This window comes from Myiozetetes cayanensis, unplaced genomic scaffold (assembly GCF_022539395.1).
Source record: "Myiozetetes cayanensis isolate MyiCay16 unplaced genomic scaffold, myiCay2020 scf2-11, whole genome shotgun sequence".
NCBI classification, from domain to species: domain Eukaryota; kingdom Metazoa; phylum Chordata; class Aves; order Passeriformes; family Tyrannidae; genus Myiozetetes; species Myiozetetes cayanensis.
The window spans coordinates 105,562,025-105,575,738 of NW_026087411.1; the positions used below are offsets into that span (position 1 = coordinate 105,562,025).

At 37.4% G+C, this 13,714-nt stretch overlaps 1 protein-coding gene across 9 annotated transcripts in view; it reads right to left on the minus strand.

The window, feature by feature from the left end:
- Positions 1 to 13,714, minus strand: part of PUM2 (pumilio RNA binding family member 2) — a 71,352-nt gene that overhangs the window by 20,700 nt on the left and 36,938 nt on the right. For 5 of the 9 annotated variants that reach the window (XM_050314322.1, XM_050314325.1, XM_050314330.1 and 2 more), the window contains exons 8-12: positions 12,222 to 12,347; positions 10,918 to 11,057; positions 9,488 to 9,626; positions 2,537 to 2,680; positions 1,220 to 1,501 (exon numbers count right to left, since the gene is read on the minus strand). In XM_050314322.1, the coding sequence (XP_050170279.1) occupies positions 1,220 to 1,501; positions 2,537 to 2,680; positions 9,488 to 9,626; positions 10,918 to 11,057; positions 12,222 to 12,347 (831 nt within the window). The remainder of the gene's footprint in view (positions 1 to 1,219; positions 1,502 to 2,536; positions 2,681 to 9,487; positions 9,627 to 10,917; positions 11,058 to 12,221; positions 12,348 to 13,714) is intronic. The other 4 variants (XM_050314327.1, XM_050314328.1, XM_050314324.1 and 1 more) reach the window with 2 other exon arrangements.

Below are 13,714 nucleotides of genomic sequence, written 5' to 3' on the forward strand. Positions count from 1 at the left end.
AAAATCAAGTATTAGAGAGGATCAGTGTAAAAACCTGATTCTGGATTTCCCAATATTAGTTATGTTAAAGTAAATAATTTTTCCAATTATTTTATTAAAAACAACACTGAGAAAAACTGTGTTGGCTTGCAGAATATTTGATGTCACTAGTCACTTACACTTAGTCACCAAATAACAAGTATCATGTCTTAACATTGAAGGGTATGTTTTTCCTTCTTTTTTTTCTTCACTTTTAACATTTGTTTTAATATTTAATTTTTTTAAAAATTAACTTTCCTTAGGGCATTTAATTTTGAAAAAAATACTGTTAGAGTACGTACATTTTCCCCGATTTCTACCCATCTGCAAGATGCATAAGATTATAAACATGCTCCACTGATTTCACTACAATAATATTAATAAGAGGCAATTCAGTGCCGTAAACCTAGAGATTTATAGCCAAAGGAAATAATCTTTAAAAAATGGTATTTCTCTTGCCTCACTAATACTGAATCTGAAATATAAGAAAACCTACCTCTCATGTTTAAAAACTGTATGCATATGAAATTTCTGCTACACAGCAGAAACATGACAAAACCAATTATTTTAGTTTTTTTTTAATAGAAATGGCTTGATAATATTTAAGAGTATCTTGAAATAATTTAAGGCCCCAAATCTGCACAGAACTATTTAGGCTTAATTGTATCTAAGATTAAACTTTATTAGAGTTAACAAGGATTATTCTTGTGTATATTAAGAATTTTTATTTTATAAATCCTATAAAAATGTTATGGAAACTAACATTGCAAATTTAGAAAGTCATATGCTATTTAATTTGTTTGAAAAAAATTAGGAATTTTCCTGACATGAAAATTAAAACAAAAGAATGCATATTGCAAATATCATCAATTGTTATTTTAGGCACAGAATAAAGACCTCCTTGAAAATAAAAGCAGGCTTACTAAAAAACAGTAACAAACTTCTGGGCCAGAGTACAGCGATCAGTATGGAGAAGTATTTTGGAGATATCTATGACGACAAGATATTATTCAAAAATGCATCTTGTACACAGAGCCCAAGTGAACTTAAAAAACCCTTTTTACTTCCCTAAAATTTGTTTTAAACTCAAATAACCTATTTTTGCATTCTTTGTAGACATCTACGTGTATGCCTGATACAGATACATTTTTAGCTTAACACAAAAGTCTCACAGAATGTCCTCACTATATTAACAACCTACCTGATGAGCCAAATCCACCAAGTGCAGAGCCGATAGCTGCTCCTAAAGAGCTGCTACTTCCAAAGCCAAGAGATGTGCTTCCTGGTTGGCCAGGACCATGTGAAAAAAGGGAACTGCTCTGGGAGTTACTGGTCAAAGAGTTACTGCCATAAAATGAATTGGATTGTAGGCTACTATTTGTTTGCTGTTGCTGTTGTTGTGGCTGGGCACCAAGTGGCCGAAATAGACCGTTCGTGGCTCCCGCGAGATTGTTTGCTGTTCCTCCAGCTGAAGCAGCTGCAGCTGTAAAACACACGTTTTCAATCATAATTACTCTCTCAAACATTTCTGACTGAAAATGGACTATTCAGAGCTAAACTGTATTTTTTGAAGCCCTCTTACACAAGCAGAAATTCACATGTTAAAGGACTAAAAGAGACTTTGTAGTATTACACAATATAATTACCCAAGGAAAAAAATGAAGACAGCATATGTTGTAGGCTAATCAAGGCTGTAGAACTTTTAATGTAAATAAGGGAATTTTCAGTGTAAACACATTACTGTTTACTGAACTTTTGATATCCAAAGTTGCAATAGCAGAGTTGCAGCTAAGAGTCATTCAAAGACATCTCCAGCTACTAATGTCAGAAGTGAGTTCTGCATAGAGAAAGAAGCTTATAGATTAACTTAAAATCTAATTTTCTAAACAGATTAAATTACTTACTCTGGGATTAGTATTTTGGATTTTAATTTAACAAATGCAATAAATGGTTCAGTAAAGTAGTACTAGATCTTAGAACTGATTAAAAAAAAAAAAAGATGAAAACTAGAGACTTATGATATAACTAACTCTCCTCTTCTGCTGTCCATTCTATACTTATTTTCCTTGTCCCACATTTCAGGAGAAAATACTTTCAGAAGAAAAGCATAGCAAGGCTCCAGAGCAGTCCATCTTCTGCCAGGCCGAAGCAATGAAATGATGTTTCCCAGAGGACACCATTTAGGGGACTGATGAGAAGTGCATGTTATATGCATGGGGAGAGAAAGGAGAAAATGTTCCTATCTGACAAGTAACAACATTTGCAGAAACATGCCTGTGTATGTATGGGGAGGGGACTGTAAATTCAAATTAAAAATGGAAAACCACATCTGAGAAACAGCAGTCTCAGAGAACAGGAGGAGACAAAGTAAGAAAGGCAGCATGCACAGTATATCCTTCACAACTAGGAAACTTCACAGATGCATAGAAAACATCAATAATATCAAATACCAATCATCATTACTGTTAAGATTCAGTGTAGAAGTGAAAGAAACCTCCATGCAGGATCAAACACTTACCTGCCTGTGCTGCTGCAGAACTGATTAGAACAGGAGTTGAGGCCACCAATCTGACTGGGGCACCAAGGCCAGTTCTCGCTCCAGGGCCTACTACTAAGGCACCAGTCTGATCGTAATAGGCAGTGGGAGCCAGTACTTGATAGCCTACACAACACAGAAGACATGGATTAGTAGTACAGACAGTCTCATACAGGCAGCATTTCTTCTCTCCTGTAAATATTCTAACCACAAACTACAAGGAGGAAACCAGATTTTCTCTTCCACGTTGCCTTTGAAAGGCAACCAGACATCAAAACGGAAAAACAGTTGAACACTGTGACAAAGTCGGACTTAGAAATGCTCCGTTTAATATTTTACAACTAGAATAACAGCTAAATTTAGTTGTCTAAAGTTGAATTTACTGCCCAGGTTTAAGTTTCTCACAGTATAATGAGAAGGTACAGGCACAACGCAACTGACCATATCTGGATCATTATCGAATCAACTTTCTTAAAATACTCTGCATTTCTCTTGTACTTCTTTGCACATGGAAAAGCTATTGAATTCTGTACAATTAAAGGGCTGAACGAAATGCAACTCTGGCAATTCCATACATTACCTAGCTACACTTAAAAGTCCATCTGCAAAAGCACATTAGGAAAGGAATGCTGTATGTGAAGGACTACCAGTGCCAGTCAGTTTAACAGGAATAAAAGACTGTAATCCAAGTGTAACAATTCATTCAGTTGACAGTTAAGAGAGGATAAAAGAGGGATAATAAAAGGAGGAGTTGAAAAAAGGAAAAAAGCAAGCAAGAGGAAAGAAAACAGATACAATATACGAATGAAGGAAAGCAAAAGAGACAAAAAAGCAAAACAACTTTATTTAGGACAAGAACAAGAGAATTAATTTTAAAGTTCTTGATACTTTAGAGTGAACTAGATGAACTGGAATAAGAATTCCTAGAAAACTCAAAATGAGTTAGGATAACCTGAGAAAGGGTGCTGTCAATTAAAATAGATCGATGTCCAATTGTTAGGTTGGTTATTCTTACACTAAGCAATAAAACAAAACCCAACAGAATTTCAATATTCCTCCCCTGTTCAAATATATACTAATGCTATTAAGAAAAAAGCCAAGACTGCAAAAATCACACATCTTTTTTGGTAAGAATAAAGATTTTGCATACTATTCTAAGTTGTTCCTATCAGTTGCCATGTATCTTCAGAACCAGGTCTAGCAGAGTTCTCTCTGAAATGCAAATGGACTAGAACATAATGACCCAGGCCTCCAATTTTAGGTAAGTACCACAATCACCAGCTTTCCAAGTCACATTTTCTCCTCCTCAGTTTCTGTAACACCTCTGTAATCTCTTCTGCCTGGACACCTTGCTCCAAAAACAGAGATGGAAACATCATCTGCCTACTGGCCTGGTGCTCTGCAGGGCAGCTGGAGACACTGGTCCAAATTCTCTCATACTAAGAAAATGTAAAGATATAAAGACCACTCAGAGTAACTGAACAAGAGAGGAACAATGAAAATCCAGATCTTTAGGTTCAACTCACGGTTCTGGAGGTGAATGCACTATACTGGTTATGAAAAAGTGTCATTATTATACTGTTACACATCTGTTTGTTCTCTCTGCTCATTATTTGATGTACATTCCATCTACCTTCTCTTTCCCACCAACAGCAAAGGAAGACAGTTGTCCTCCACAGCATTTGTCTGAAAGTTTGGCTAGTTAAAAACAACCAAAACAGGTTTTTACAATTGAATTCATTATGAAATCTTTGCTATAGCTGCCACTGACTCTTCCACCTACAAGAATGTGCTATGCTGCTCTACCTTCACCACTAAGAAAGTCTGTAGCATTCCCAGTGTAGGGAAATATGAGTGACTGCTCTCTTTGCTACTGTAGTTCTGTAGAGAACACACCATAAAATATTACAAAAGCTCTTTATAATAACATGTGCACCTGCATACATTAGCAATGTCGAATTACTAGTATCTACGTAATTTCTACTTCCGCTTCTTCAAAACTCAGAACTGGCCAATACCTACCAGTATTTACTCTGTCCACAAATGTACAAACCCATGGATAATGCTGTAACTGTACAAAAAAGCACTGATCATATGTTTACATCTTTGTGCTCATCCGAAACTAATACACAGCATTTTATATGACTTCAAGCCCATGATGTAAACCAGCCTATTTTCCAATGTAAACTACTTTTTTGGGGGGGAGGGATAACTTACAGTTTTGCATAAATTAAATTTACTGAGGTTAATACTAATGCAATTTAATACACTAATATTAGATTTTCTAAAATAATTGACTTGTATGACTGCTAAATTAAAAAATGGAAGCACTTTGCACTTGCTCTTTACATTATAAGAGGCCCAATCCCTCTTGATACTTCCCTGTCTCTATCCTAACCTGTGATCCACCCACAGACAGGACACTTAAAATTAGTTATGACAGGTTAGGTCAATAGCATCAAGATACTGTCTATACAGAAGGTTCAAGCTATGCATGAGAACTGATGGGTGCATTTATGTTCCCAATCAGAGAAATTAATATATTTTGATCTGAAATAGGAGGCCTCAGCTTTCTACTTAAATCTACCAAAACAAAGCAATGTAGGACTATTTGTGAAATGCTAGAACTTGGTTCAGTGCATCTGCAGCCTCAAAGGTATAAAATTATTTGCTTTGACATCAAAAATGTATTTTCAGAGAGACCATCTCAGATCAGATTACGTAATTTAAGGACAGCTCTCATAGCAAAACTTAAATCTTTCCTTTCTTCACACTATTCCACAAACTTTGTGCCTCATCCCAGAAAGGTGAGCACAAAGTTAAAAACTTTCCCAGCCTTCTCTCTTATTGAAGATCAGGTGGTGATTTGGCAGATCTTCTCCTCTAATTCCCTCTCTTCCTGTTTCAGTTTTTATTACTTCTCCATCACATCTTTATCTCTCCCTGTGCCTGTGCAATTTCCCCTACAATTTAACAATTATCAAAGCTTACTTCAGTGCCTTCACATTGAAGCTTATTGTCGTCTTCCACTGCAATCACAAAACTAAAACATACTTTCCTAATCACACCTTTTATTTTAAAGTTCAATTGCTCTAGCTACATTTACTGTCTCCAGATCAGCAGGGAATATAAAAGTAAACAATCTGGTTTATCAATAGGGTGTTTTGCTGAAATGATTTCTAAATGTCTCCAAAAATCATAGACCCTGAAAAACTTTCTGGATTCTTATCACACAAACCTTGAATGTACTTAAAGAAAAAGAGAATGAGAGGAAGGAAATCCATTCTCTTGGTTTGTGCTGCTCATCCTTAGTGTTGCTCTTACCCATCCAGTAATGCAACTTCACTCAGCGATGATGACATCCAAATGTATGTCTGTTTGTCACTTCTCTCTACACAATCTCTACAGATGTGGCATTTCTTACTGCCAACTCAATTATCTGCCCCTTTTAACAATGCCATCTCTGTCCCCGCCCTCCCCAGAACCTGCACACCTGTAACTTTTTGCTTGTTCTGACAAAGATATGCAGTCTTATCTCTGCACGTGTCCTCTCGCAAATCAAATTCAAACTTATTATCCTACCTGTAAACAATTTATACTTCCTATAACCATTGTCACTTTGCCCATATGTAACTCTCTGTACACCTGCCATAATGAAATTTGATTTCTACTTCTTATTATCCGGAGGCACAGAATGTACAGCCAACTGCAATGCCACACTTCAAATCCTTCTAGGTAATTTAAAAAAAATGCAATTTTTATACATGGGGTTTTTTTGCAGACAACTCACTTCACATGCCCAGATGCAAGCCAGATGCAGCACCAGAGCTTCACTGTGTGAGTTACATAAAGTTGTATCTGACACAGTGCAGTCAATGGAGCCTCTGGAGGGATTCAGCAGACCCGCTGCTCGACATCTATTTTAGGGTAAGCTGAGCATCTCTGAACAGCAACTGCAGAAGGGAGATCTCCACTGAGCACAATGGCTCCTTAGACAACTGAGGTCACAAGCAGTTTCCTGAATCTGGACGATTAAGCTGAGTCCAGACATTTTCTGTGATGAGGATTGGTTTTATTCGTAAAAAGAATGTATAGTGACCATACTATGAAACTGGGAATGCTCTCTGTCCCACATGTTTATTCAATCAGAAACGCTCTGTTTTTTAAGAATCATTCTTACTGAAAGACCTCCTAAATTAGGATTGGACTAATTTAAATATAATTGCACAATTCCAATGTAAAATGTATTTCACATTTAATGATTTTAAAAAAGAATGTGAAGTTTTACCTGATATCTGCCTTCCAGTACCCAAAGGGGACTACCAGAGGGCTGGAGAGGGACTTTTTACAAAGGTATGAAGTGGGAATGGCTTTAAACTGAGAGAGCATAGGTTCAGATTGGATATTAGGAACAAATTCTTTACTGTGAGGCATCAAAACAGGTTGCCTAGAGAGGCTGTGGACAGCCTATCCCTGGAGTGGTTCAAGGTCAGGCTGGATGGGGCTCTGAGCAACCTGGTCTAGTGGAAGGTTCTCTGTCCCCAACAAGGGGTTGGAACGAGATGATCTATAAGGTCCCTTCTAACCCAAACTATTCTATGATTCTATGATTTTCTGAAAAGAGGCTTAGCAACAATATTATGTGAAAAGTAACCTGAATTTCAGACACTTTCACTCTGCATGCAGAATGAGATCTGTGCCTTAAGCAATACAGAAATACAGGTCCTAAATAATTAATATAGAAATACTTGATATATCGAAATTGAAAATAAAACAATTGCATAGTTGGGATAACATTAATTTCATCCAACATGAAGGCTGCGGCAAGGAGAAAGCAGCTCAAACAATTTCAGGACAACAGCATGCACAAGCTCAACAATACACTTTCCCTTATTAACTCACAGTGAAGCCAAATTACAAATATTCTCTCTGTAAAGAATATTTAAAAGCTTGAAACTCAGTCTGGACCTTTACTTTCTTGTAAAACATCTCAGTCCATTGCAAGAAGAATTCCACAAATTTTCCTCTTATTACGTTATATGTGTTGCTCAGTGGTTGCTACCTGGGATTCGCTGACCCACAGTTTGGTATGTGGATGTTATTTAGCCATCTTGACTCAATTTTATAGGAAGGGAACAGAAAAAGGCATCTCTGGAGCAAAACCCACTTTACTCTAAATCAGGTAACTAAAACAGAGGCGGCAAATCAAGATTAAAAGTTCTTACTTCTCTTTGCTAGCTATAAATGGAGCCCAAATATCTCACTCAAATACAGACATCTAAACCAGTATGACGATTTCCACATAAAATGGCTTGTATTCATTTCATCATCCTATACCCTTCTCCTTCACCTAAAAAGAGAAATCACCAGCACACCCTATGACTCACTACAAACCCATCTTATGACGATTGATAAAATAAATGTCTTTGTTTACACTTTGAGCTCTATTCTATGTAAGAGCGTGGTGGGTAGGGCTGAATTCAATTGCACACAGTTCTTATTATAGAACAGTCTGAAATATATCCACAAGAATTCTTCTCTGGCCATCCAGGCATGTAGGAACAGATGAGATAAAGAAGCAACCTACAATGAAAACTAAATAAAAAGGTTCCTGCCTTCACAGAAAACCTCTTGGAGCTCACGAAGGAGCAAAAAGGTCTACAAGTACCTTCCTCACAGGAAAGGCTCTTGCACTACAAAGTTTATGTATCTGACCACTCTATTACTTTCAATCATCTGTTTAGAGGAGGGGGCCTTTTAATGGGTTTTAAGAGCTACTCTTGAATTAAGACAGATGCTCCAAGCCCAAAGTAAGAACTAATAAGTAACTATTAAAAAACCACATAACACCCCTCTCAAAAAAATAAAGAAGGTATAGCCAAGCCTTTGAGGCTTGTGCAAAGATGCTTATAACATCCCTGATAAGCCTCACTGTTAGCAGACCTTGGTGAGGTGCAGAGATACCATTTGGCAGGTGCTGGGACAGCACTTTGTTGATTCCTCATTTTAGGAGAAAGATGCTAAAAGCTGAAGATGCTGCTGCATGAGAAGAAATAGAAATGGCAGTTACAAAATAAAACAGGCTAGAAAAAGCACAACAGCCAGCCAGTTCTGCAGATAGAGGTCAAAAATTTGATCACGTGAGGCAAAGTGCACAGTGTAGCCCCAGAGCACGCAGCAAATAACTGACTTCTCTAGGCCATGTGGCATTTCACAGTGCTGCTGACCGAAGAGAGAACTTGTACAGGTGAAAGGAGTACAGCTACCATCAATGTTATCTAACTTAACCACATAAAAATCTTAACTTTCATACTGAAGGACCAGGGAAACTGAAATTGTTCTTGCTCAGGTAACATGCTGAACTTCAAGCTAACTCTTCCCTGACATATGAACTACTCCTCAATAAGTCAGAAGCCATGCACACTAAAAGGATCTGAGGCTCCAAGCTTTGGAGGGTTTCCACTTCAAGCATGTTGTGATCTTCAGAGATGATTATGCAGTAATTTTGTTTTAAATTTCCTAAATTTGGATTCTGAATTTTAGATATCATTACTATTGTGCCACAAATAAGAAGTTATAATGAAAAAAAATTAATACATCCTGTTGCAGAGGAACCAGAGAACACACCTTTCAAGACAGTATATTGTTGTTCATTACATATGAAATTACCTTAGAAAAATCTACGATACTCTCTGTTCATATATTTTTAACAGCAAATACAGAAAAAATGCTTCAAATAAAAAATGCTAGAGGAGTTTCCTGTGCTCCAAGAATACCGTGCCAGTATTTTAAACCAACTGAACAACATAAAGCTATAAAACTCCATTCTAAGTAGCTTATCATAAACGTAACAGGAGTTTGTTGACCTGTTACCTAATAACTCCAATATTGTAACTTTCAGTGAGTCTCTTAATCCACTGATAACATACATACCTGGCATGCCTGTAGCAAGACCCTGACCAAAAGCCAAAGCTGGATTTGCTGCTGCAGCTGCTGCAAGTGACTCTGCCTGCTGCCCCTGCTGCCCCTGGTTGGGGGTAAGCGGGCGCTGAGTTGCTCCAGCACGCAGAACCTGGAAAAGGTCAGTACAACACCCCATCCTTAAAAGGTAAGGAAGCAAGTCCATTATATGTTAAAAAAGGTCTAAAACAGTTGCTTTGTGTATTTGATGCCTCTTAGCTCTGAATTTCATTTTGGGAATATTCCATCTTGTTGGTTTCAAAGATATACACATATAAAGAATAAAAAGTATATATTATTTTGCTGATAAATGTGATCATAAAATATCTTCCCTGCCCTGGACAGCAGGACTCATGTATGTTCTATCAAGGGTAACGAGTATAAAGTAAGGAAGAAAATCTGTAAGAGTGATACATTTATGACTTACATTATTTATTAACTGAACACCTGACCTTTCCTGATAAACACATTTGTTTACATTATTTCCAGGCAATTGAATGATGTAAATCTGAATATTTCAGCGCTTGTAGTAACTTGTCTAAATAATTAACACTCCACTGCCAACAGTGCTGTAAATAATGTACCCACTCAGTTTTAAAAATTCACATAACACTCCATCACCATGTAACACAGGCACATTTTACTATGTTCTGACAGTGTATCTCCGGGAATCTGACTGAAAAGCAATCTAAATTCTTGCAACCACTCTGTTCCTCTTGATTAAAATCATCTTTTTCAGGTCCAAAATAAGGGAGAAATACAATTCACAATATATCCCCACAAAGTATCTTTTATGTGATTTGCATAGATTTGATATTAGTTTTATAGGGGGAAAAAAAAAACATTGGAGAGATTATATACATTTAGTTATCAATGCATGTCATTGTCAAAAATGAACAGTAGGAGGAAAGATCCACCTGAATATAAAACCAGTAATGAAACCGCTCTGTATTTCCATGGTATCTCAGAGCCACTATTAAATTTCTAGGAATGGCACTGAAATTAACCATACTGCTGGTGAAAAATTTGAAGTATTTACATCCATTCAAACATAACATTAGAAAAACTGTGATTTTCCTTTGTGAAAAAAGGTCATTTGTTTACACTGAAAGATCATATAATAGTTTTTTAAATGCACCCAGATATCCTCCTAAAATTACCAGAACGCATCTTTTCATCCCCTCATGTTAGTTTTCTAGATCAGTTTTTAACTTTACAATAATTTACTACACAGGAAGCATTACCTTCCTGGTAACAGCAGCCTGGATTAAAGGAACTATTTTTAATGCTTACTGTTTTAAAAACCAAGACTGTAAAATAACCTAAATATTTAGGTTGCTGTAAGACAATGACAATCAAGTAACGTAAGAAAACTGCACATCTGCTCTTCACAAAGAACATACCGGTTGCTGTCCCTGTTGTGCCTGGGAAGCCGCTTGCTGATTTGCTGTGGTGTTTGCTGCTGCAGCTTGCTGCTGGAATAAATTGGCTGGATACACCCCCCATGGAACACCATAATACTGAGGCGGAACCACAGCAGGACCTAAAACCAGAAAGCACGATTATTCCATCTATTGCAACCAGTTAAAATACTGTTTGTAGCATCCTTCATTGATCCACCTTCTAAATGTTGAAAGAGAAATCAGTATTAAGAAGAATGAATTCCCATATTAGCTAAAAGGACACGTGAATACAAACAGGTTAATTTAAAAAATTCACAACAAATCATATCTTCTCTATGAAAGATGAGACTCAGATGACAAAGAAAAAACTTAAAAGCATTCAGAGTTTGTATAACAAAGAACATTAAAAATCAAGTTTTTATGGTTGGAAAAAAAGATCATTTCAGAGCATTACAGAATGAACCAAATTCATCCTCCTGATAGTCCTATATTGAGACTTTGATCATCTGTGATTTGTCCTTTCTGTATCACACCTTTTCTTATAAACAGAACTACTGCCTTTGCCTTCCCTGCATACTATATGATGCTCTTCAGAGTGGGCACACTTAACTCTTCCAGTCTACTGATACAGAACCTGTGGAAGAATAAACTCTCTATATTCACGGCACTGTACAGATAATGCATTATGTATACCTGTATTTTAGTTTTGTCTACTGCCTTTCCTGTGACACCACCAACTGGAAATACAGGGTGGTGTTTTTTTTAAATATTATGCTCAAGTTTGAGCACTAGCTGGGACTTGAATATTCAGTCGTGTTGTTTCACAGTGACATCTATTAACTTTCTAAGAGATTTTCCTGGGCTTGGAGTTTATCTGTTTTTTGGGCCTTCTAGCATGCTGGACACAATCTTTATTCTCATGCCCACTGGGAATAAGAAAACCTGAAATTAGAAAATTATTTCACCAAGTGAAAGCATACAAGGAAAGGCTATCTCATCTTTTGAAAAGAATACACACTATAACGTCAGATGAAACCTCAAGGATAAACATTTTCAGAACAGAAAAAACCCCTAATTGTTGCATATAGAAGTCCAGTGGAAAGAAAAACTCAGAATCCACATGTAACAGAAACTGAAACATTTTACCTTCTTAGTAAAAATTTTCAAAATGGCAATATTAATATTCCTACAAGTCTCTCCTTCCTAGAAATACATTTGCAGAGAATAAACAGGATGGATTTCAGTTTCTTCTCTTTTCATTCTGGGAAAATTATGAAGGGGGACACTAGAAAGCGTTCAGTTACCTGCTAGGGTAGCTGCTGCAGCCAATCCAGCTGCAGTGTACGGATCAGTACCTGGAGGAGCAGCGCTGATAATGTATGGGTTTGGCACAAAAGCAGCCGGGGCCAAGCCTGCGGAGAACACGCCTGCTACAGTAATAAACAGAGGTTCATTACAGCTAACACACTTGGCAAGCAGCACCACATTCAAACCAAATCTCAAAGCCTATCTGCTAAAATCAGAACTGCTTGTACTTCAGCTTCTAAGAGTAGGTACATCATTACAGAAATCAACACTTGTATGTCTTCTCACCAGTCCTTTCTTATTAATTCCAAGGCCTAACAGCTTTGTTTGTTGGATGTACAGACTCCAAGGAGATTTATCTCATATGTATCTACCCACTCATATAGAAGGGAATATTCAAAGCGGAATTTATCTTGCCTAGTTTTAACTATCTAAAAGTTACACCAGTCTTGCAACAAAATCTGAATCAGACAAATCATCTAGTGTCTTAAGTGAATCAGTCAGATAAAATGAACCACTTGCAAGAGATACAAATCTCTCCTCACTGACAATTAGGAAAAAATTCTAACCAGTTAGTTTAACTCAGACACCTGGCTTTTAAACAGACAGTTATGAGATGATAATCTTACTTCCAAGAATCTTAATCTCATATAGGCAACATAATGGAAAGAAACAACAGAAGAAACTCAGTGAAACAAAGCACTGCTACCCAGAGTTTCCTGTCAGTCAAGGTTCACACACTTCATCCAACACTGAGTCAGAAACTGCTGCAGCAAGGACTGCACATCAAACTATGTTCCTCCTTCCAAATATTTCCTGACAGATTTCTGTTAATATGCATATTAGAAGAGGTTACATTTCAAAGGGGTAAGATTTATTAGACTGCTAAGTCAGCACCTCATACAAAGCAGGGGCTTCTCTGGAGTTTTGGAGTCAAAGACAGGACCTGGGGACTCCCATCTCAATCTGCCATGTCTCCATCTCTCAGATGGCATCACTCAGCTACATAACACTTTTCAACCCCAGCTACAGCCTGCTGATCCCTGTCTGGACAGACTTCACCATTTAGCTAAACAAGGCAGTGGGAAAACTTAACTGCCACCCTACCACAGGAAAACATGGACGCATCCCATTGCAGATACTGCTTCCTACTTCTGCCTGCCCTTCTGATTCCGAGAAACCCTTTTCCCTCACAGAGGAAGAGGATTTGTGCATACAGCTCAACAGCCCAGTGGTGGAGAGTGGGAAGGGCAGGAATCTTTAAGGGCAGGAATCTTTAAGTGTCAGAATCTGAGAACCTCCCTTCCTAAAACAAGGAATTGCTTCCATGTGTGTTCCAGCCTTCCTCACTCTAAACACTGACAGTTTCCCTGCAGCAGAAGATAAAACTGTTGTCAGTGAAATAACACCTTCTAGTTGAGTTGCAGCACACAAAGAACTTTATGCATTTAACTAACTCACTGAATTAGAGGGACAGAAAAGAAATGCCTGC